Source organism: Podarcis liolepis (assembly GCF_965112155.1).
Source record: "Podarcis liolepis genome assembly, chromosome: Z".
NCBI lineage: Eukaryota > Metazoa > Chordata > Lepidosauria > Squamata > Lacertidae > Podarcis > Podarcis liolepis.
The window spans coordinates 45,702,619-45,724,725 of NC_139570.1; the positions used below are offsets into that span (position 1 = coordinate 45,702,619).

Here is a 22,107-nt window from a genome sequence, read left to right on the forward strand (position 1 = left end):
GTGTATTCAGTTGGTATCGGAGGCAACCCCACCACTATAAGAAGCATACAATAACAGGGCAGACTCCAGTAATGTAAATATGTTTTGATTTCTTGGTTTTCAGAGTCTCTCCCCACTACTCCATTTCTGATCCTGAAGGGATTTATCCAAGCAGCAAGAATGACTCCTTTGTGGAGTTGGCCTTGCTGCAGCTTTCTGTCAATATTTTATTGCAAATGACTATGTCAGCGCAAAGTTATGTGAAGCGAGATGTATGTGAAATAGTCTCCGAGCACCACAGAAACTGACTCATGGCTTAGAAGTCGAAACGTGCTTCTGAGTAAACTAAAAAGGAGCACCAAATACTGCCTGCTGTAAGTTGTGGAAACATTAGTGTTATATTTAAAATAATTAGTAACTTTCCCACCTCTTGAAGACAAAGATGCTCAAAATGTCCATCAATAGGATTAAGATGCAAAACTAGGAGATAAAGGACCTAGTTACAGCTAGCATGCACCAAACGCAAAAAAAAAAACAACAGAATTTTTGGTCTAAAGCCTGCATTCCAAATCCAAACTCTTCTTCTTCTTCTTCTTCAGGGAGCAGAGGCAAAATGTGAGTGGACCACGAACAAAAGTAGGCAGAATGGATGCGACTGTTATCTTTGTACACCTGGTACTCCAGCCATGGTACTCCGTGCTACTCCATGGTACTCCAGTCAGAGGTTTCTACTCTCTCTTTCTTTCTCTATCTCCTCTCTATCATCCATCCAAGCAAGAGGCACCATCAAGAATTCAAGGATGCATTACAGGCAAGATCACTCCAAGTCATTTGCAAGATGGACTCTTGAAATCACCATTCTGAAGGTGCAAATAGATTCCCAACACCAGAGCAACTGTTGGGTTTTGCAAGGCACTGCAGTGGTAGATCCCAGACACAAAGCCCCTCCACCATGAAGGAAGGAAGGAAGGAAAGAAGGGAGGGAGGGATCTGCTGAAAATGGAGGCGTCTCTACCTCCATCATCAAGCCCAGACACTGAGGTCCAGCTCTGATGGCCTTCTGGTGGTTCCCTCGCCGGGAGAAATGAAGTTACAAATAAATTGGAAGAGGGCCTGGTAGTGGTACTCACCCTGTGGAATGCCCTCCCACCAGACGCCAAATAGATAAACAACTATATGACTTTTAAAAGACATCTGTATAGGAATTTCTTTTATGTTTGATGTTTTATTGTGTTTTTCTATTTTGCTGGAAGTCGCACAGAGTGGCTGGGGCAACGTAAGAGCAATTACAGAAGGGAAGCAAATGATTTACTGGTTTCCTGATCCCTTGTGCAAAGTCTAGCCTACCTGAAATCCAGTTGTTAACTACACTTCAATCCATTTACATGGCTGACAACCCAGGAAGCTGTATTATACCAATTCAGACCGATGGCTCCATCCGGCATAGCACAGGCTACACTGACTGGTAGTGGCTCTCCAGAATTTCAGGAAAGGTTCACTCCCAGCTCTTCCTGGAGATGCCAGGGATTTAATTATTCATTTGATTTCTTATGGTCTCTGTAAGGTCCCTGGGCAGCTTGCAACAATAACAGAACACCCAGGACCTTCTGCATGCAAGACCTTCTGCTCTACCACTGAGCGATGGCCCCTTACCCTAACTGTGAATTAGGGAAGCTTTCTTTAAAATGTGGACAGGGCAAGAGTCTCCTCCATCCCTAAATGTGTGGCCACATGGTTCTTACAGCATCCTTCTCACGTCACATCAAGGTCTGACCCACGCCAGTCTCTTGAGGGTGAGCTCTTCTTATAGAGGCATGTGGGTGGTTCTCTATAGAGGCACGTGGGTGGCTTCCTGTCTTCAGAAACAGTGAGTGAAGAAGGGGAGGATAACAGAGCTTCCAGAAATAGCAAACACTTTAATAGGTAGAGCCAGAACTCCTTGTGCTTGAGAAAAAAAGTTAATTCCTAGCTTCAAACACAATGACTCCTATTCTTTACATAACTGCTCCAGCAGGAGGCTGCAAGCCGCCCATTTGGAGAAAGAAAAAGCCGAATTAAAATTAAAATTGAGTAATGGCTTCTGCTTGGCTTGTTAGAACCTTAAATTATGCTCTATGGAGCCTCCCGGCTTCCAGGAGTGAGCTAGCAGATTTACAACATGGAGATCTTTAAAAATGTTTCCCAGGGACAAAGCTGTTCCAGCATCGAGCACTGAGGAGTCCCACCTGAGACACCCTGGAGAGGCCTGACAGGGTGAAAAATATTAGAAAATATCAGAATGGAAACAAGACATGTACAATTTCTGCCCTTCCCCCCTTCCAGTAGCTGCTGTATCGAGGGAGAACGCAGTAGGTAGAATTTCCCTGCAGTTATACAAAAAGTTTCTGTTCTTAGAAGTTTGGAATTACAGGTGCCACCCAACATGCGCATGATCAGCAAGTGTATGACCACTGACATGAGTGCTGTTTTGGCACAGAAAGGGGGCAGGGTAGGGGCAGAACAGGGCAGATTTGTGTGTCCCGTGCATGCATGTGGCTGCAGGGAATGGAACCCCTGCGTAATCAGGGATTCCCCTGCATGCCCAAACCGTGCTTACAGTACCAAACAAGACTAAGATTTCCTGAAGGGCAGGATTGGGGAACCTTCTTCAGCCATGGCAGAAGCAAAGGGCCACGTTCTCTTCTGGGTGACCTTCCAAGGCCACATGCCAGTGGTAGGCAGGTCCACAGGCAAAATGTGTGGGTAACAAATGCAAATGTTCCTTTTGTACAGGAAGCTGATTTCTACACACACTCACACACCCTTCTCTATCCTCCATCCTAACATACAAGAAGCATTGATTGGATTTCATGGACATGTTCCAGACAGACAGAAGCATTTTGTGTGTGTGTAACAGGGCCAGTGAGGAGTGTGGCTTGAGGAGAAGGAATGTGGCTGGGGAAGAGTTCAGAAGCCCTGGAGGGTTGCATTCACCCCATTGCGCTAGGTTGGTCTGATAACATGCAGATACATGGAACCATTAGTACTCATGTATCAACATAATTAGTTACTGTATATGAAAACTTGCAGAATGTATGCCTTTTATGCTCACTGAGAAAGCTCATAAATACAGGCTCAGGTCCAGAAATTGATGTCTGAGATTTGATTTTGATTTTCCCCTTCCCTCCTTGCCCCTTGCCCCTTGTGCGTTGACGTTGATTTCAGACTGTAAACTTGTGGGGAGGGAGTGTCTTGTGCTGATTTTACGTAAGCCACTCTGGGAGCCTGCTTGGCTGTGTGTGTGTGTGTGTGTGTGTGTGTGTGCAATTTCTTTTTGTGAATGGGTGGTGTTTTTGTGTGTGTGTTTTTTGCAACGTTACCGCCATTTTGCATCTTTCTCAATGCCTCGGACCTACTATAATACTGTTAGGTGGAAATGGCAGTCATGTCCAAGTGGACTTCTTTTTTTCTTAGGGTAGGGGTGAGACCAACAATGTAAGGAGAGTCTCCCAAATCTGACCAATGGCTCATCAAGTCCATCATCCTGTTCTCACAGTCACCAACCAGCTGCCCCGGTGGGAAGCCCACAATCATGACCAGAGCACAGCAATGCTCTAACAAGTTGTGATTCACAACAACTGGTATTCAGGAGCATACTGCTTCTCATAGTGGATACAGGAAACAGACACCAGGGCAAATAGCCCTTCTTCACCTTGGCCTCTATGAATCTCCCTAAGCCTCTTTTAAAGCCATCCAAATTTTGGGGTTTGTGATTTCAATAGTTTAACTATGAAGTATGAACAGGGACGCGGACTTATAAAAAATATTTGGGGGGGGGCGGGAAAGCTCATGAATAATAAATAAGCTCATGAATATGCAAATAAAGTGGCCCCGCCTCCTCGTGAGCGAATAGGGGAGAGCGTGCTGCGCCTATTAATTAGCTCCGAAGGAAATTGGGTGGAGCTTTTGCTCGGGAGGGAGGGCAGGAGGCATGCAGCCCGACCCTGTGCATTTTGGGCTGGGGGAGGGGCGGCGATGGCGCTCTGCTGGAGGGGCGCCGGAGATTATTGGGGGGGCAGAGCCCCCCCAAACGAATTTTTGAGGGGGCTCGGGCCCCCTCAAGCCCCATGGAGTCGGCGCCTATGAGTATGAAGAAGTACTTCATTTTGTCTGTCCTGACACTTTGTACATTCAAATTCGTTGGGTGGCCCCAAGTTCTAGTATTTTCAGATTCTCTCTCTCTCTCTCTCAAAAACCAACATAGAAAGTATGTGTACAGTGGTACCTTGGGATGCGAACGGGATCTGTTCCGGAGCCCTGTTCGCATCCTGAACAGAATGTAAGATGTGACAGTGTGTCTGCGCATGCACGGGTCGTATTTCACTGCTTCCCTGCATGTGCGTGACGTCATTTTGACCATCTGCGCATGCGCAAATGGCAAAACCCCAAAGTAACAGACTCTGTTACTTCCGGGTTGCCGCGGAGCGCAACCCGAAAGCACTCAACCTGAAGCGTATTTATCCCAAGGTATGACTGTAATCTCTTGAAACACACTAACATATTTGAGTGACTTATGGGATGTCTTTTTGAAGTGACTGCTGTGAGGTTGTGTAGAAAAGTGCTTTTGTTGACAGCTATAAATGTATCCATTCTGAAGGAAATCAGCCCTGAGTGCTCACTGGAAGGACAGATCCTGAAGCTGAGGCTCCAATACTTTGGCCACCTCATGAGAAGAGAAGACTCCCTAGAAAAGACCCTGATGTTGGGAAGGATTGAGGGCACAAGGAGAAGGGGACGACAGAGGACGAGGTGGCTGGACAGTGTTCTCGAAGCTACAAACATGAGTTGACCAAACTGCGGGAGGCAGTGGAAGACAGGAGTGCCTGGCGTGCTCTGGTCCATGGGGTCATGAAGAGTCGGACACGACTAAACGACTAAACAACAACAACATAAATTGTTGTGCTGATGCCCTGATTTAATAATAAATTCATATATACTTTCTTTGTTTCTTTCATTGCTTCTTTTTCTTATTTCTTATTTAATTCTTTGATCTCCAGCATGCAGAATATTTTCATTATTTGTGTTTGCAAATGTGATTTGCTATATAGTTTTGAACCCTTTTAAATTTTGGCGTTGACCTTTACCCATTACCAGCTTGAACTATGCTGACTTGTAAGAGGCAGTTCTCTGTGTTTTGAAGAAGAAGAATTCATAGAGCATATGCTTTGCATGAAGAAGTTTCCGGTTTCAATCCCCAGCATTTCTAGTTAGGGCTGGGAATGTCCCTTCCCTGAAACCCTGGAGAGCAGCTGCCAGTCAGGGTGGACAATACTGGGTCAATCAATGGTCAGTATCAGGAAGCTTCCTTTGATCCCTTTAATTCTGGTAGGCAGCCCACACCCCCAGTCTCCACTTTAAAGAGTCTTACTTGGATCATCCTTTCCCACCTGTTGCCCCCCTTTGTTCTCATGATGCAGATACATGAAAGGACATCCCCTATGCCCACTGATGTATTATGCAAGGCATCCAGCAAGGATGTTCTCTCAACATCAGAAGGAATAGCAGTTGCAGCTGCATGATGCAACTCACTGGCTTGCATTCAGTCCTAGGATGTGAGTTCTCTGCCAAAGCACAAGGCAAAAAGAGTAAGCGGAACAATATCTTAAAATGTTTCACAAAAGCCTGTGAACAACAGACTTTAAGGAATCCATGCAAGGTCTCCTTCCTTACACACTGTACATAAATTGATTTCAGAATCCTACACTCACGCTGCCTCCCAGTACAGTGGTACCTTGGTTTAAGAACAGCCCTGTTTCTGAACTATTCAGTTTACGAACTCCGCAAAACCAGAAGTACAGTGGACACTCGGGTTGTGAACATGATCTGTGCAGGATGCATGTTTGCAACCCGCAATGGCGCATCTGCACACGCGCAGGTTGCGATTCGGCACTTCTGCGCATGCGCAACCGCCGAAACCTGGAAGTAACCCGTTCTGGTACTTCCAGGTTTTGGCGGTCCATAACCTGAAAAAATGCAACCTGAAGCGTCTGTAACCCAAGGTATGACTGTAGTGTCCCGATTTGTGAACTTTACTTCAGTCTACAAACGGAAGCCAAATGGTGGAAGGGCACCAGGAGAGGGAGGCCTCATTAAGGAAAGCACGCCTCAAAGAGCAGCTTTGGTTTAAGAACGGACTTCCAGAACGGATTAAGTTTGTAAACCAAGGTACCACTGTACATGCTTGGTTGGCATGTATAATACAGACTATGGAAATGTTGCTATTTCCATGCCCTGCTGAGCTGATTTGCCGTCATTTTGCCAACTAACACCTCCTTTCATCTTCAACTCTTTCATCTGCCCGATCAATGTTAGCAAAAACTCTCATCTTTTAGAAAGTGTGTGTGCAAACACACACACACACACACACACACACACAGAGAGAGAGAGAGAGAGAGAGAGAGAGAGAGTCACTACCTTGTGTTGATCCACTGAAGGTGTAAATCAGGCATAGACAAACTTGGCTCTCCAGATGTTTTGGGACTACAACTCCCATGATCCCTAGCTAAAAGGACCAGTGGACAGGGATGATGGGAATTGTAGTCCCAGAACATCTGGAGGGCCAAGTTTGCCTATGCTTGGTGTAAATGAAACAATGCACTGAAAAGCTGTTAGTTTCCACTAGTCATGAAAAGAAAAAAAAAGTCAGCCAACATCAAGGGTAGTGGCACTGTGGCAAAATTGCTCCTAAAATTGAATGTTGGTTCTCACCAGATGGTTCTTCAGACTTTTCTGTATTTTAGGTGTGCAATCTGCAATAATTCTATCTGCAGCCTAAGTACTACAAAACCCATGTTACTGAATACATCTTGAAATACATCTTGAAAGGCTTTCTGACATCACTAGCAACTGCTGGACTCTGTGACTCTAACAATTTGGACTAGGTGGGGTGGTCCTTCAGAGGCCTCCAGTACCTGCTACGGCAGACTGGTAGTTCTGAGGTTTGTGTCTGGTGAAACCTCTTTCATGCTAACCCAGATGGGGAGCCCATGTGGCGCCTTCCAGATGTAGCTGAACTATAACTCCCATTATCCCTGATCACTGTCCCTTTAATTTAATATATGTGTGTGTGCGGGCGTGTGTGTGTGATGGTGTGCATAATTTATAGATATATAATTTTGTAGAAGACAAGGCTACAAATAAAATATAACAAACACATGAGATAAACCCCCCAGGATTTCAGGGGTAAGTAAAAACATAAAACAAAAGCCACTGATCAGTCTGATTATTGCTGCAGCAATAAAACTGCTAACACATTTACAAAGCTAAGCAGGGTCCAATATGGTTTCAGGGGGTTGAACTAGGTGGCCTTCAGACACCTTCCAATTCTACGAGTCTATGATTCTGTTCTTTCTCTTTTCACAAAGTCCACAGTGTGTAGCACAGAGTTCGCAAGATATTGGTGACTGAGCTCTGATGCCAAGTCTTTTAGCTATTAAGAGCTCCATAAACTCACATACCTTGTTTGTGTCTTTGGAGATGCTGTTCCCTCGTTTGTTTATTTAATAAAGTCAAACCAGACTGCATAAAAGGTTCTTTTATTGATATCCTCCTGTGTTAAACAGCTTTTGCTTTAGCTTTTCTGACATGGCCAGAAACTAGACTTTCTCGTGGCAAATTTCCACCATGGCTTTATGCATGCATTTCCAAAGACACGTGAAGGTCAGCGTAGCTACAATTAGCAAGTGGCCGATTAATTATTTGTCTTTGCAATCCAAAATTTTGCCATTGTCTGTGGTGGCCAGGACAGGTGGTATGAGATCATATTGGCTGATCTAGACAATTCATATTGGGATAAGGCTGCAGGTTCAAATGGGCAAGCTGTTTATGAATCTGCATTGACTAGTTCATCCTGAGTCGCACCACTCTGTACCAGAGAGCAGGCTCAGTACTTCTTCTCCTCCCTGTAGTCCATGTCTGGCTAGCTGAGTGGGGTCATGACAAGGCTGACAAAAGATCCAAAGAAACTACAGCAGTGGTAGCTCAAAGGGGCAAGATACAAAAAGCAATAGCTACTGGTCTCCTGACCTGCCCTCCTTCACTCTGGTTCAAAATAGCCTGTGTAAGTGAACGAAAGTAGCATGTGTTCCAAAATAGCTTTGCGGCATTGATGCTTCTGGGGCCCTGAATTAATTCCCCTGCAGGGGTGCAATCCATAGTGCTGGCAGGCTGCATGGCCCTCACTACTTTGTAAAGCTGATAAAGTTCTTATAAGGGTCACAGAAATGGCACCAGAGCATGCAGGTTCTCAAATGGAGGTCCTGCAAAATGCATGCATATTCATAAGGTCATAAGAAGAGTCCTGTTGGATCCCATGAAATGCCAACCTAGCCTAGAATCCTGTTTCCCGTAATATTCAACCATAAGCTTATTGGAAGCCCATAAGCAGGACATGAGTGCAATAGCCCTCTAAATTTGGGATTCCACAGTGACTGGGATTTAGATATATTCTGCCTCTCATTAGATCCTAGGGGTGTTCACAGCCCCCATGACTTGACTCATATCTGTGTGGGGTTCAAAACACACGCAATCTTATCTGTCTCTCTGTGCTGTGTTTCAGCTTCTGAGCTCTTTGTACAGTGAATGCCTGAGATTTCCCAGTCATTGTAATGGAGAATATAAAAATGGCTTTGACTTTCCTGCCTTTTTCACCAAAGAGGATGAAATCTATGGGTATATGAGCCCTTGCAGAGTGAATTGAGCCCTGCCAAATTGCAGACAAATAGCTTCAGGGGCTTTTTGTGGTAAAAATAAAAGGGATACACTTTCTTCCATAATAAAGGGGAGAATAGGTGTGTCTTTATTACCTTTGCATATATATATAACCAACAACTTGGCAACTTCGCACTGGCTTTACTTTCTGATGTCTTTGCATCCTCCAGTAGGGATTTACAGGCCTCTGATAGCTTTGTAGTATGAGGCTGTCTAGAATGCTGCCTGCAGAATTCTGAAGAGTTCTGGGCTTTGTTTTGGCAAACCAAAATGGCATGTTTGGTTTTTTTTATTATCTAGAGCTCTTCAGGGCTCTGCAAGCAACTTTTTGCACAGCTTCACTCTTTGCAAAGCTCAGAGAGAGAAATAGAGATAAATGGTAAGCCTACAACTTACCGTATTTTTCGCTCTATAACACGCATCTGACCATAACACGCATGTAGTTTTTAGAGGAGGAAAACGAGGAAAAAATATTCTAAATGAAACAGTGGATGTATGATTTTTATGGTTCATGCTGTGGCCACAGACATGTGATCTGACAGCGAGTTTGGGGTAGCCCAATGCAAAAATCCTGAGGATCCATGTGGATCCGTGCTTTGTAACCACGTTTTAAGTGGGGAGGGAAGGAAAAGAACTCAAGGGACAAGGAGCTTTTCCGTGGGGAGGAGGGAGGGAAAGAGCACTGTTGCTTTAAAGGTATACTTAAGGTATTTGCCCTGTGCCTGGGTTTTTTTTCCATTTAACAGTTTGCAGCCTTTTCCTTCCGCTCCTTGTTTTGAGGCGGAATAGATTTGAGCAAGTGAGGAGGACTTGGATTGCAGCTGTGTAAAAGTGCTCCTCCTTGCAGCCTGAATGATAAGCAGCCACCAGCAGCAATGGAGCACAAAAAAGCGGTAGGGGCACTAGGACCCAGACAATGCTCAAATCTATCCTGCCTGAAAACAGGCTGCTCCAGCCCAGCCGATCAGCTGAGACGCGGGGGATTTGCGAAGTTTTCCCCTCTCCCTCATGCCCTCCCCAGCCTTTTTTTTTTACTTCCTGGTTTTCACTGCGCTCGAGGTTGGTTTTATTTTGCTGCTGGTTGCTTAAATTTTATCTTTCCTGCCGTCTCTCTGCAGCCTCATTGCTCTGTTTAGAGAGCGCGCAGACCTTTGCTAGCGTCTGTCCCTCCTCCCGTGTAAGCGGCTGCTGCCGGCTTTGCTGCTATGGCTCTCCTTCCCTCCCTCCTTCCTGGCTCCAGGTCGCTTTAAAGAAAGCAAAGTGAGAGCCTCGTAGAGTGTGTAAGTGGCTCCCACTTTGCCTGACTGACGGCAGCCATGGCTCTGATCCGTGCATTCGCTCCTTAACACGCACAGGCATTTTCCCTTACTTTCTCGGAGCAAAAAAGTGCGTGTTTTGGAGTGAAATTTACGGTACGTGCATTTAAATTGGGGAGTGGAAGGGGGTGGGCATCTGGGAAAAAAGACTTTGGCAATCCTACCCACTATTGAACCCAATGTGTTTTGACCATATGTGATATTGGCTTTAGGCCTGATCCCAGGAACATAATCCCCACATAAATTGTGGGCTTACTGTATTGGAAAACCAGAGCTGACACAAAACTTTGTGGGGGCTCGATCCAATTTGCGATGGTTGGGTACTGACACTGTGCTTCAGTGTGGGATTGTGGGAGACTCTGAATCACCCCATCAACTTGTTATTCAGCCCACACATGAGACAAATGGGGCAGAATAGTAGACCCACTTCCTAAAGCCATGTATTTAAGATTGTTATATCCTGTCTTAAAATCATCCAAGACAGTGTTCATGACCATGACCACATTCTTTGAATTCGGAATCGAAAGGTTATGAATGATAAGCAGTGAGTTTTAATGAGGTACATGCTTTAGCCATATGTTGGGGGGGGGGAGGTTAAATGGTGTGGGGTTTTTCCAAGACAGGTAGTCCACATGGAAATGGGAATCAACGGACATGCAGGCACAGATAAAGGGGCATAAAGTACATCAAGACTTTATGTGTGAGCCATCTAACCCCATGGATCAGTTACACCTTTAGAACAAGTAATCCAAGTGTGAAGGGATTCAGAAGTATCCCTGGTCAGAGAAACTTACCTGCAAATCCAGTTTGGGCAGAAATGCCAATTAGAAAGCATTTCCCCCCACTTGCTTTGAGCCTCCTCACTCTAGCAAAGCTGGTGGCTTGTACTTTATGTGCGTCACGTAATGCCAACAACACCATTTTATCTCTGAGGGCTTCCAGTGTAAATGACATGATTTTAACACACTGTGTCCATGTTCCCTCACAACAAGGCACTCCAGGGAAATCACAACTAAACAAGGTACACTGTGGCAATTAGTGACTGGATGTGGCAGTTGGGAGGGGGTGAAACAGCTTCTTCATTTCAAACCTACTGAGAACAGCTTAGAGGAAAGAGTGACTCACAAAATGGAAAGTAAAATTTAAAAAAAGAAACACAACCAATGAGCTTAAACTGATTAGAAGTGAGGTGTAATTTATGAGAAAATGCATCATATGTGTGAGACAATGAATGCGTTTGGGCAATTATATACTGGCTTCTCAAGCTGAGATAGGAGGAACATGGCTTTTTTTGTCCATGCATACAGCCCCTTTCCTCCTCTCCTTTGCAGCATGAACATGCAAACCACAAACCTCTGATTCATCTTTGTTTCCCATTTTATCAGAACAAGGAAACTATAGCCAGCAACTTCAGAATAAGGCACTATGGCTTGGTGATGGCTGTAGCAAGGCAGAACCATGACTTGAAGATGTTTGAAGATCCTGCCTTGTTGCAAATATGGTAGCTATAGTTTCCCTTTTTGGAAACTGTGGTTAACTAGAGGCTTCCATTCAGAGTCATGGTGATGTCCACTGCCAAAGAAAGGTGAAGGCCCAGGCAGGATGAAAATAGCAGGCCCTGGATTACAGAAAGGAGGGGATGAAACGCAAGGAGATTTTAGGATCTTGTACAAGGACTGAGGCAGCCTTGCAAGGGATGTCAGAAGCCATACAGTTGACATATTAATTTAAAATGGGCCTGGAGTCATAGAATTGTAGAGCAGCACAGGACCTGAAAGGTAATCTAGCCCAACTCCCTGCAATGCAGGGATCAAATCAATGTCTAAGCAGTGTCATAGAGCAACTGACAGAGCTTTGTGGTTTGGTCTAGGCTCTAGGGAATCAAGATGGAAGCTCCACTCCCATCTGCCCAGTTAAAGGGTCATTTTCTAGCAGTAGAGACTTGATCTGTGGGGAATGCCATGAGGAACATTACTCAGGACTGTCCTGATCCTCCAAGGAGTCTGTGGACTGGTCATCAAAATGCTGACAGAAGATGCATCTCCTCGGGGTTCATATTACTCTGGTGCCACAGCATTTAATGAGAAGACTAAGGAGTGGATCCATTTCATCCTTGCCTGAGGGTTCCTGGGTTGGGACCACAACAGCTTCCTGGTTTTATTATACATCAAGACCCTGGAGTCTAGCAAGGGCTGGGATACTGTTGAAGGCTACAATGCCACCTTCAGATCAGTTGGATTGGGTTCTTGGCTCTGAGCCTAATGAGCTCAACAACCCACTAAAGCTGATGCTGGCTGGCAGGCAGGAACCCAGTGAACTGGATCTGAGAGCCCCAAGCCATGACCCTCACAGATATCTTCCTCTGGTTCCAAGGAACTGAGTGTCTCCCACACCTCACTATTCCAATGGTAAAGGGGAGACCTTGGAACATGGGTGTAGCCAGGGTTTTTGTTAGGGAGAGCAGGTTTTTTGGGGGGGCAGAACCTGCAATTTTTATTGATTTTCACTGATGGGGGGGGGAGCTACCCCCTGCCCCCTTCGTTATGCCCATGCCTTGGATCAAAGGATTAAACAACCATCTTCAGGCCGGAGCAATGGCTGTTAAAGATCCTGCAGTTCTCCAACAAAGGAGGTAGACCCTAAGGAACTGGTCTGGAAGCAGGGACTCAAAAAGGGTCCATTCAGCCCCAGTCCTTATGAGAGAAAGTTTTTCACCAGAATATAATAATTTATTATTTATACCCCCACCCATCTGGCTGGGCTTCCCCAGCCGCTCTGGGCGGCTTCCAACAAAATATTAAAATACAGTAATTCATCAAACATGAAAAGCTTCCATAAACAGGGCTGCCTTCAGATGTCTTCTAAAAGTCTGTTAGTTGTTGTTCTCTTTGACATCTAGTGGGAAGGCATTCCACAGGGCGGGTGCCACTAGCGAGAAGGCCCTCTGACTGATTCTCTGTAACTTGGCTTCTCACAGTGAGGGAACTGCCAGAAGGCCCTTGGCACTGGACCTCAGTGTCCAGGTAGAACAATGGGGGTGGAGATGCTCCTTTAGATATATTAGACCGAGGCCATTTAGGGCTTTAAAGGTCATCACCAACACTTTGAATTGTGCTTGGAAATGGACAGGGAGCCAATGTAGGTCTTTCAAGACCGGTGTTACATGGTCTCGGCGGCCACTCCCAGTCACCAGTCTAGCTGCCGCATTCTGGATTAGTTGTAGTTTCCGGGTCACCTTCAAAGGTAGCCCCACGTAGAGCGCATTGCAGTAGTCCAAGCAAGAGATAACCAGAGCATGCACCATTTTGGCAAGGCAGTCCGCGAGCAGATAGGGTCTCAGTCTGTGTACCAGATGAAGATGGTAAACAGCTGCCCTGGACACAAAACTGACCTGAGCCTCCATGGACAGCTACGAGTCCAAAATGACTCCCAGGCTGCTCACCTGGTCCTTCAGGGGCACAGTTACCCCACTCAGGACCAGGGAGTCCTCCACAGCTGCCCACCTCCTATCTCCCCAAAACAGTACTTCTGTCTTGTCAGAATTCAACCTCAATCTGTTAGCCACCATCCATCCTCCAACCGCCTCCAGACACTCACACAGGACCTTCACTGCCTTCACTGGTTCTGATACGAAAGAGAGGTAGAGCTGGGTATCATCCACATATTGATGAACACCCAGCCCAAACCCCCTGATGATCTCTCCCAGCGGCTGCATGTAGATGTTGAAAAGCATGGGGGAGAGGACAGAACCCTGAGGCACCCCACAAGTGAGAGCCCAGGGGTCTGAACACTCATCCCCCACCACCAATTTCTGAACACGGTCCAGGAGGAAGGAACGGAACCACTGTATAACAGTGCCCCCAGCTCCCTGCCCCTCTAGATGGTCTAGAAGGATGTTATGGTCAAGGGTATCAAAAGCTGCTGAGAGATCCAACAGAACTAGGAAACAGATCTCACCTTTGTCCCTAGCCCGCCAGAGATCATCAACCACTGCGACCAAGGCAGTTTCATTCCCATGATGAGGCCTGAATCCTGACTGGAAGGGATTCAAATGGTCTGCTTCTTCCAGGCGTGCCTGGAGTTGTTCAACAACCACTCGCTCAATCACCTTGCCCAAGAATGGAAGATTTGAGATTGGGCGATAGCTGGCCATATTGGCCGCATCTAAAGATGGCTTTTTAAGAAGCGGTTTAATAACTGCCTCTTTCAGCGGGTCTGGGAAGGCTCCCTCACAGAGGGAAGCATTCACCACCCCACAAAACCCATCACCCAGCCCTTCCTGGCTAGCTTTTATAAGCCAGGATGGGCAAGGATCAGGGAGAGAGGTGGTTGGTTTCATTCGTCCTAGCAGCCTGTCCACATCCTGTCCAAAGTTCCCTTCGGTGCTGCAACATCCATTCTTTCTGAAAGAAGTGTATCTCGATGGTACATAGCATGCCTTATATGTGAAGGGTCTCAGATTAAAATCCCTCAGAATGACATGCTTGCCTTTCAGTAGTTTTGCCAACATCGCATGGGTTGTCCATGAAAACAGACAGTTTCCATGTTCTCATGTTCTCACAGTGGCCAACCAGAAGCCTATGGGGAGACCCAGGGGCATAGCGTGAGTGGTGCCAGCAGGGCCGTGGGCCGGGGCATGGATTTTTGAGGGGACGTGAAGCAGGCAGCCTAGCAGGGGCTCCCACCGTGCCCGGCCCGGTACTCCTCTCCTGGCCTCGGAGGAAGTGGGACGGGGTAGGGTCACGTCGGAAGCAAGGGCTGGGTAGCTAATGCTACACGGCTGGGTAGCCACAATACTATCATTGCTGTATAATTACCTGCCCTTCACCCTAAGAACCCCGGGCAAGTTACATACAACATTAAAACACATATCACATTTGTGTACAAGACACACACACACCAAAAAACACATTTAAAAAATCACCTGTAAAACATTTTTTTTAAAAACTTAATAAATCCCCAAATGGCACTACTTTCAATATTTGCAGATGAAGCACAAGAATTTAGGAACAGAGACTTAACTCTGCATCTTGTAACTGCAGCACGTTTTGCTGTTGCTAGGCACTGGAGGACACTGAACATATATGAAGTCTGATACACTTATGTTTGGGATTTAATCTTGATGGAAAAGTTGACAGAAAAGTACAAGAAAAGAAGACAACACAATAATCTGCAAAGATTCATCTACAAACTACACAAAACACAAGGAAACCTGTGAAACAACACTTTTTAAGTCATCAGCTATTGAAGTAAGGTTATATTTTATTAATACTAATACAACTGGATGTAGTTGGGGCTGTTACGGTGGGGACAGGGGGGAACTTTAATTGAATGTATGCTTTTTCCTGTATTCAATATATATAACATAGAATAAAAATTAATAAAATTATTTAAAGTGAAGTGCCTGCTGAATTTCTGGTGGAAAGCCAGGAAACCCACCACTCCCTGCTCTCCATTTATTACTTTATACCCCACCTGCCCTGTGAGAGTGAGAAAGTTCTGACAGTGTCCCAGAGCCATTGTGTCAACTTCCCAAGGCCAAGTAAGCATGGCAGCACCTTCTTTAACAGACTTTTGGAAGGAGGTGTGACAGCACTAGAATCCTCCTAGAGGCCAGTAAGGAAGGCACCTCCTGGGAAGAGTCCCCCTTGCAACAGGCAGTGGTGATTTCAGGGGCTCCTGACTTTGAAAGGTTTTGCCTTTGCATGTGGACCTCACATAACTGGCAGGTACACTGTGACTGATTTGGCAAAATGCCCAGAGAACCTATCTTATGCAGTATCCAGAAAATGTGGTGATGGTGGTAATAATAATAATAGGTCTTTGTTCTGATCCAGCTGGGCTGTTTCTAACGTCTTGTGGCAAGCATTCATTTTCCACCCATAAAAATCATTTACTCCCCTTTCCAGTCATATTTGTAACTCGCAAAACATGTCAATTTAGTGCATGAACATCCGTCATAAATATGGGAAAGTATGACAGAACTGTTTTCTGATATTAATAAATGTATTCCATTTACCCACAAAAATGTCTTTCTTATTTTCCTTTTTTTTCTTCCTTTTTTTGATCAATGTACCATGAAATGGCACATTTTTACTGTGAAATAAGCAATTTTTTACCATGGAGGGGGAAACCTTTAAAGAAATAATTATAACTAAACCAACCCTAACAGTTATTTAGTCAGCCAATTATAAGAGGAAATAATCTTTCCAGATGGAGCCCACAAATGTTTGCTTCATCTATATTTAGAGTTATGTAGCCTCTGTGCATGTTGTTGATTTTTTAATTTTTTCCATTTATTTATAATAAAAATTCCTACTCTGCAATTTCCTCTCCAAATGAAGATGTCCATTACTATCTTTGTACGTGACCGGCAAGGGGAATATTCACGTCCACTTCCACAATGCAGTCAACTGCAGAGCTTGCTATCACTAAGATTCCACAACTTCCACCCTCTAGAACATTGTGTCCAGTTCTGGGTGACTCCTTTTAAGAAAAATCCATGGACAAACTAGGGCATGTTCAGAGGTGGACAACCAGGACGAGGAGAGCCTAGAAACCAAGACCTAGGAGGTTTGGGTTAAAAAAACTGGGTGTGTTAAAACAAGAGCAAAGATTAAGAGGAAACATAGCAATCCTGCCATTTCAGCGTAATTTTCTGGAGGGCAACCCCAGAGTCGGTCACAACTGGACCTAATGGTCAGGGGTCCCTTTACCCTTTACCTTTTACCCAGATGCTAAGAAACTGAGGTGATTTTAATCAGTTTTACTATTTGTAACTTTCACATTTTTGAAAGTACATTTGCAATTTTTTCCTTTATTTCACCGTTTTATCTTTTGTAAACCTTTTTTTAAAAAAAATGATCAAGCAGTGTATAAATTTTATGAAATAAATAAAATAAACAAGCAAACTCTTCTGAGGGCCATTCTGCCTCCAGCAGTGGAGGGAGAATGTAGACAACAACTGATAACTTTATATTCTATGAATTTGTTGAATCCTCTTTTAAATCCCTTCAATTTGAGGGTTGTTACTACATTCTGGGAGCAAATTCTAGAATTCACTTATATGCTTTGTCAAAATTGTGGGAGAATCTGAAGCCAAAAGTGCAAATGCACGGTTGCTAGAGAATTACAGACAGTGGAGTGTCTGATGTTATATCCTCTAAACCTTCATAGCAGAAGAAGGAAAAATAGAAAACTTAATCATCTTCCTGTCACAGCTAGCCCTGGGCAATATATCAACATATCACCCAGGACCAGTACGAGGGGCAGACTGTGATGACAGTTTCACTCAGTGGTATATCATGGGGGAAACTTCCTTCTGAGTCCCTCTTCTACCAGCGCCAAGGGAGAAACAAGCTGTAGCCGAGTGCTGGAGGCAAGCGGACTCAGAAGGCAGCAGTTTCGCCAGCGATATACCACTGAGTGAAGCCACCATCTTCTGTCCTAATATTGGCAGAAGGAGAAACAAGCTACATCGGTGAGGTGCTGATATAGTTTGTTCCTCCCTCTGCCTCTTTAATCTGCTTGGCCAAGGGGCGCACCATTGCCCTCACCTCAGCCAAGCAGTTTTAGAGAGCCCTCAACCTGCCACCAGCTGCACAAGCCAGCGCTGGGGTGGGGGCTCCGTTGAGGTGCTCCTCCTCTCCAGTTGAGAGAGCCCTGGCTGCTCAGCTCGGGAGGCGTGGGCTCTGTCACACTTCTCCCTTGAGGGGGGACAGCTGCGGGTGCGAGCTCCATTACATTCCCCAACGCCAGCAAGGCAGCTGCAGCTGAGGCAGGCCTCCAGCCTTGCCACGGGGGTCAGGCTTAGCCAGGCGGCGCACCAGCAGCGTCAGACCGCCCTGCCTGTGGACTTCACCCCGGGAGAGTGGGCTGCGTCTTTCTACCCAGGGTGAACGACCACCCCAGGAGGAAAGAGCCAGCGCACCTGCATGGACAAAGGCAATGCTTGGCCTGTCTTCGGGGAGTGGGGTGGGGTGAGCGAGCGAGATTGCTCACGCCGCCGCCCCCCCACCAGCCAGCAAAAGCAGAAGGAGCCTCAGGAAGGAGCCCCGCCATCCCTGCCACTTGTGTATTTTCAGCTGATGAAAACTATCACAAAACAGTAGTATCATTCTGGAAACACTGTCCTTGAGATTTCTGGGACGTCTTCCATTGAAACGTTTGAAAAACTATTGAGAAAACTTTACTTTTGAGACTTTCTGTTGAAACCTTTGCATAACCATTGTGAGACTGACCTTTAACGCCTATCTTGAACACATGGCTTAACGTTCTGCGCCACTAGTCTGTTACATTGTATATATGAATTCTAATAGATTTATTTCTACCTTTTGAATGATATCATTATTTTATTACATGTGCTTTAGCAGTTATTAGCCTACGTGTTGTGTCTATATTTCTGTGATTGGTTCTCATTGCAACACAGGGTTTTGTTTTTGGCACTCGTGTGTGAGTGGCAAGGACACCAGGGCTCACTCAGCTGGGGACAGGAGCTTTTCCACACACACACACACACCCCAGCTGAGCCTCAGCCCCAGATGCACTGGCCCCAGCCCACAAGGCACTGGGGTGAAAGTACCTCAGCTCCAGCAGTGAGAGCTGAGGCACTTTCGCCCCAGTGCCTTGCTGGCAAGGGCCGATGCAGTTTCTTTCAACATCATGGTTTATCGCCAAACTGCGATGTTTGGTTGATGATAAATCACGATGTTGCAAACCCAACATCGCCCAGCCCTAGTCACAGCACACTCTTCTTACCTTTAATGGGATAGATTGCCTGTAGAGTCTTCTCCACAGAGTTACACACCATTTTGAACTGGACAATGGTCTTTGTAACTATAAGAACTATTGCCTCACTGATTTGCATCCTTAATCCTGTCAAGACTTATATGTGAGTAAACTTTACTTTTTTCTTGTTTACAAGTGATTTCTTTGTTAAAGGGGAAACAGAGAAGGGAGATGATCCACATCTTTGAATATCATAGCATCTTTGAATATCATAGTTGTTCTAGGTTATACAACCTTGTCTCTAAAAGCTTCTAAAGGTAAGCTATGCACAGGTGGTGATTTTTTAAAAAACTGTTGAAATAGGTATTTGCATTCTTACACAAGTAAGAATCTCTTGTATTATGAGAGGGGAAGGGGGGACTTTTTCCTATACACTGTCTCCACACAATGAATAATTTTATACTCTTCTTTCATGCCCCTCTTACCTGCCTTTTCTCTAAACTAAAATGCTTCAAATTCCTTCTATTATGAAGGAATTCAATGCACAGAGAAAGAATTGCAGGGAGGGGCATCGTAATTCAGACCCCACATCACTGGCATAAAAAATATTTCATATCACCCAAAACAGCATGGAACTAACACCAACTTCCGTGAATGTACCATGCCTTCTGAAAGCAATCCTCTTCCATTCTCTGTGTCTGACACAAGGCTCAAGACCCCAAGTTCTCCATAAAATATCACATTATAAAGCAATGCATAGAAACTGATTCTATAGCCGCCCATTCTTTGATTCTTTGCCTTGCCCATTGACATATTTTGACCTCGGGTTGCTTGGTTATTTATTTACTTGCTTAGATGGCTTACTTATTTACTTATTTGACCACTTACACCTAGCAAAGTTTGAGGTGGGTTCCAATTTATATCTCAACAAAATTATAACCAACCCTAACAATAAAAGTAAACAATGAGCAGTGCATGGGGTGGGAAGAGTATCATAAAGCAAAATCATAAAAGAGTTTAATAAAAAACCAAAACAGCAATAGCAGACTAAAACCATATCACCAAAGGCTCTGGTTTATCTCACACCCACCCACCCACCCACCCCAGGAGCCTTTATTAAAGTAAGATTTTTTTTGGGGGGGGGGTCTCTTTGCACAAAAGACCTCTCTCCTGTCCTTGCCAACCACTTCTATGGCCAAGCAGTTTTTCCATCTGATCCAAGAGAAATCTGCCATCCTGAATTTGATCTAATTCTCTCCTTTAGGGCAACAGAGCACATAGAACCACAGAATTGTGGGGTTATAATGAACCCCAAGGTTCATCTATTCCAACCCCCTGTGGTGCAGATGTCTTTGCCCTCTTCCATAGAGGTGTTCAGATGCTACAAGTGTACAGTCCATGTATCCATGTACACAGATACACGCTTCTACCATAATCCACATGTATTGTTCAATGAATATACAGTTTATGGATCTGTACACAATAGCTGAGCTGTGCAAATCTACAAGTGTTCACTCTTTCACATGTGTAGAGAATAGCTGTAAATGTTTCCCTTTTCCTTTATTTCAAATAGGATTCCTTGCAAGAAAAGGGAAAAATTGACAGCTATGGTGCAGAGACAGCTTGTTCCTGTGTTCAGTGCAACACACAAACAAGCCTCATGTGACAGTTCTTCAAGAATAGTGAGCGCGGCGGGGGATGGAACTCTCACTTCTCACAACTGGGAAACTATAGCCCTATCAATGCCGCTAAAGTCTGCATTAGCCATTTTTGCAGCTGCCATGCTGCCAGTCATATTCAGCAATTCTGAGCTCCTTTTCACAAGTCAGGCATCACCCATCCTCTAGTTTGCAGCTGCCTATCATCCATGTACCACTCAAAAGACATCAAAGGGAAGCTATTGGCTTAATGGAAAGCACCCCCAAACAAAAGATTCCTCCTTACCTGTATATTTTATACCGGGTTGTAAATCCCTGACGATGTCTTTCCACAAAGGATAAGTAGCTCCGCGAGTGGTGGAAGGGCCCTCTGTCTGAAATAAGCCAATCAAATTCCTTGGAGACATGTTGGTTGGTCGCAGCGGGTTGCTGGTGGGAGGGCTGTACTGTTATATGGTCCCATATAAAGAGGAAGTAGAGGAACTCAGCAAGCCTCCAGTTCATGCTTTTCTGTCTGCCTTTTTCCTCTCATTCTTGCTCCATTCTGTGGAGTCCTGTGTAGGGAGGAGAAAGGGGGAGTAGAGGAAAGGTAGGGAGGGAAGAAAGGAAAGAGAAAAACAGGGGCAAAGAAGAGCGTTTTCAGTGCTTGTTTTTAAATTACCAATAGGATATTTGCCTACAGTTTCCACTTGCGTTCATCCAAAAGTATTCAGGAACTCACACCCAAACACTTTCCATTGCTGAAGGCTGTCATTCTGCCTTCTGTATACTGTATGCTAGCCTGATTGTGCTCATTGGAAAACAAAGAGAAAGTTTGTGCTTTCAGCTAAAGGTGTTTCATAAAGATAGACAGATTGAGAGTTTAATAAAAATGCATAATTGTCCTTATATCAGCACATCAGTAGTGGGGAAACGAACCTCAAAAGCTACAGCAAATGGAATGGCAGACTGTGTGTGACATGAGGCCTTGATGTTCATGCATGTGCACTGATGTACATCTGATCTTCAAGGCACAATGTCTCTGTCTCTTCCTTGGAGGCTGCATTCTTGTGCATAATAACTCAGTATGTTCAAGGGGTTATTCTCCAGCAAAGTGTTCTCTACAAGACTGCCTTACCCCACGTGACTGGATCAACCAGTGAAATTGGTACTACTACAGGTGCCACATAATGCCAGTTCCACATTGGTAAGAACCTGATTGTTTACTGCGGCAGTGACTACAACTCTGGAACTTATTGCCTATTGAGATCAAGAAGCCACCTTCAGTGTTCTCTTTTTGGTGCCTACTAAAAGCATTCTTGTTTAAACAAGCCTACCCAGATGCTTAGAAAGTTGAGGTGATTTTAATCCTTTTCAGTAATTTAACTTCCATATGTTTTAAAGCAGGGTTGTGAACTTTTTGTTTTACTTTTTTTCTTTTCTTTTTTATAATCAAGCAGTATATCATTTTTATGAAATAAATAAACAAACTCTGGGTCCCATGATGTAGTTGGACTACACATCCCATCACCCCAGGCAGCTTAGCCAATGGTCAGGGATGATGGGAGTTGTAGTACAACAAAATATGCAGTGGCTAGGCTACCTAAATGCCAGGTGTTCTCTCTGTTGTCCAGTAAGAGCATTAAGATCAACAAATAGGCCCTAGTTAGCCTTACAAAGGCATGATGTTTATCAGCTTC

At 44.9% G+C, this 22,107-nt stretch overlaps 1 protein-coding gene across 2 annotated transcripts in view; it reads right to left on the reverse strand.

Moving 5' to 3' along the window:
* Positions 1 to 22,107, reverse strand: part of BRINP1 (BMP/retinoic acid inducible neural specific 1) — a 119,580-nt gene that overhangs the window by 63,369 nt on the left and 34,104 nt on the right. For both annotated transcript variants that reach the window (XM_083485829.1, XM_083485830.1), the window contains exon 2: positions 20,715 to 20,982. In XM_083485829.1, coding sequence (XP_083341955.1) covers positions 20,715 to 20,932 — 218 coding nt within the window. In that variant the 5' untranslated portion in view covers positions 20,933 to 20,982. The remainder of the gene's footprint in view (positions 1 to 20,714; positions 20,983 to 22,107) is intronic.